This window comes from Sinocyclocheilus anshuiensis, unplaced genomic scaffold, assembly GCF_001515605.1.
Source record: "Sinocyclocheilus anshuiensis isolate Anshui unplaced genomic scaffold, SAMN03320099.WGS_v1.1 scaffold2253, whole genome shotgun sequence".
Taxonomy (NCBI): domain Eukaryota; kingdom Metazoa; phylum Chordata; class Actinopteri; order Cypriniformes; family Cyprinidae; genus Sinocyclocheilus; species Sinocyclocheilus anshuiensis.
In genome coordinates, this window is record NW_015551131.1 from 128,068 (window position 1) to 130,859 (window position 2,792).

The 2,792-nt window shown below is 35.9% G+C and overlaps 1 protein-coding gene across 1 annotated transcript in view; it reads left to right on the top strand.

Moving 5' to 3' along the window:
• The window catches only part of plcg1 (phospholipase C, gamma 1), an 88,665-nt gene that overhangs the window by 48,888 nt on the left and 36,985 nt on the right, over positions 1-2,792 (top strand). The window contains exons 23-24 of the mRNA XM_016453378.1: positions 2,229-2,322; positions 2,552-2,621. Of these exons, the coding sequence (XP_016308864.1) occupies positions 2,229-2,322; positions 2,552-2,621 (164 nt within the window). The remainder of the gene's footprint in view (positions 1-2,228; positions 2,323-2,551; positions 2,622-2,792) is intronic.

The following is a 2,792-nucleotide window of genomic DNA, read 5'->3' on the forward strand; positions in this document are numbered from 1 at the left end:
TATTATATATATATTTTTTTTAATTTAGCGAAGTGTTATTTTCATGTCAATGAAATACTATTATAGTTTTTCTTAATATTTTGAATTTGTTTTTTTAATAGTTTCTTTCCTGTTCATGTTAACATTTTAGTATTTATATTTTTGTCATTTTTCTTAGTTTTTGTTGTTTTAAAAAATGTCTGTATAGTTTTAATTATTTTTTTTTATTTAGTTTGTTATTTTAGTACATCAAGTTAAGCTCAGTGAATATCATTTTTTCTTTCTTTTTTTAGTTATGTGTTATTTCAAGTAACACATTTATTTTTATGGTTTTAGTTAATTATAATAACCCTGATTTAGTGTTAAAACAGGACTGAATTAAGTCATGTAGTGTGCACAAGCCAATCTGACTAGCCACAGAAGCCACAGCAGATTTTAAATCTGTAGTCAAGAATAACACATTGCTGTGAGCGACAGTTTGTGACAATTTACAGGAGTGTAGCTTCATTTGGGGAGAAGGTTCTGCTTGTTTGAGTCACTTTGCTACAAAAATAAACCCGAAATATAGTGCTAAACTTGGCTCTCAAGAGGCAGAAATACAAAATGAAGAAGTAGCTCTAGAATACAGAAGTGCTACATGAGGCCACTAATTAGACACTAATTAAACTAAATTAAAAACAAGTAACTAAACTAAAAATAAGTAACATCTGACTGTCTCTCGGCCCACTCATGCCTCTAACGATAACTATATCATTAAATCTAATCGTTCTGATGCTATGAGATTAGTGAAGTCCAGTCTGCAACTATAACGATAACGACACAGAGGAACAATATCACCAAAATTATGGATGGAGTGATTACCGGTTTGACGATAAATCATGATAAAATTCCCCACGGTTGGTATTACCATTTCATATTTTAAGTATCATTAAAACCGTATTTAATTACGTTTTGTGTGAAAACATGGTTTTAAAAGAGTGCTAAGGGAATTATACAAATGAATATACGCATGAATACGAATGACCTCAGGTGATGCTAACCCTGGAACAACATATAGAACTACCAAATTTTGCTTAATCGCAACATTTAATCGCAATCGCAAAGTTTAATCGCAACATGTAATCAAACAGACGGTGAACACTATTAACTGCAATGATTATGTGTAATTTGTAAATAACTTTATGATTCTTACTGTACATTTCTGCCATAGTCACCACTAATAGCCTACTCCTAAATATAATGTAGAGAATTAAAATTTTCTCTAAAGCTGCTTTGCAGTGATTTGTATCGAAAATAAACCTGAATTGAATCGAATTGAATGAATGAATTATATTTTGTTTATATTTTTGTGATAAAGTAGTGTTTTAATCGCAATGCTGCTTTGTTCACGGAGGTTACGGGAAACAGCTGTAATCCTGCTGCTCCATAAGCGCCACCTGCTGTCAGAGAGTGGGTTTACAGAGACGTATATTCACATTCAGCTTGTGTGCAGTTTCTGTCTGGACAAAAAAACAGACCAAATTTGCATGGCCTTCTGTAAACTTTGATGAAAAACAAGCTTATGTGGATTCTACACATTTAAACAATTTGGATAAGGTATCTAGAATTATTTATGGAACAGATAAAATACATATAATCATTTATCGATCAATTATCATTTTCATTTAGACTTTTTATTCTATTGTTTTTATGCAAACAAAGTCATTTTATTTGTTGTTTGTTGATTTTAAATATAAAAAATTATTTACGTGTTAGTACTTTTTGAATATTCCGAGCACATTTTAACAATACCATGATAATACTGAAAACATGATCATTTTGGTCACTATAATCATGCTAAGAAATTTTCATACCATTACATCTCTAATTGAAATGATTTTCAGAACAACTTTTTTCAGCTGATGAAGGTTAAAAGCATTGACAGCCAATCAGAAACCACTGGACTTTAAAGTGGCAGATGATAAAACTGCGGTTCGCTTATAATAAACAGTGTTGTCCGTTATTTTTGAGCACTGAAGGGTCAAACATTATTTTTTTAAATATTTTTTTTATATTGTGCTCAATGCCATGCACTGTTTGAATTTCTAACTTTAATATCTCACTAGCCAGAAAGTCTCATTTATTTGCCAAAGCCTATTTTTACCTGCATTAGGTGCATTGTGTTTGTTTTTGGAGCCTGTTTCTCTCTTTGGGTCTTGATTTGGTTCACAAACACCATGAGGACTGTGTGTGTTTGTGTTCCCGCTCAGGTGGAAGGGAGACTATGGCGGGAAGAAGCAGCTGTGGTTCCCTGCGAATTACGTGGAGGAAATCAGCCCGACGGCCGTGGAGCCTGACAGATCAGTGAGTTGAGCGTGTGTGTGTGTGTGTGTGTGTGTGTGTGTAAGGGAGACTATGGCGGCAAGAAGCAGCTGTGGTTCCCTGCGAATTACGTGGAGGAAATCAGCCCGACGGCCGCGGAGCCTGACAGATCTGTGAGTTGAGCATGTGTGTTTGTGTGTGTTGTGGTTGTTGTGTTGTGTCAGAGGCGCTCTGGGCTCCGACCTTTACCCCTGTTCTCGCTCTCGCTCAGCAGGCCACAGAGAACAGTCCTCTGGGAGATCTCCTGAGAGGAAGTATGGACGTGTCTTCCTGTCAGATCGGTGAGTGTGTATGTGTGTTCCTCCTCCCTGATACACACTCAGCATCAGATCAGATGTTTGATCTGACACACACACACGCACACAGACACAGACCCACACACAGACACAGACACACAGACAGACAGACACACACACACACACACACACACACACAGACAGACACACACACAC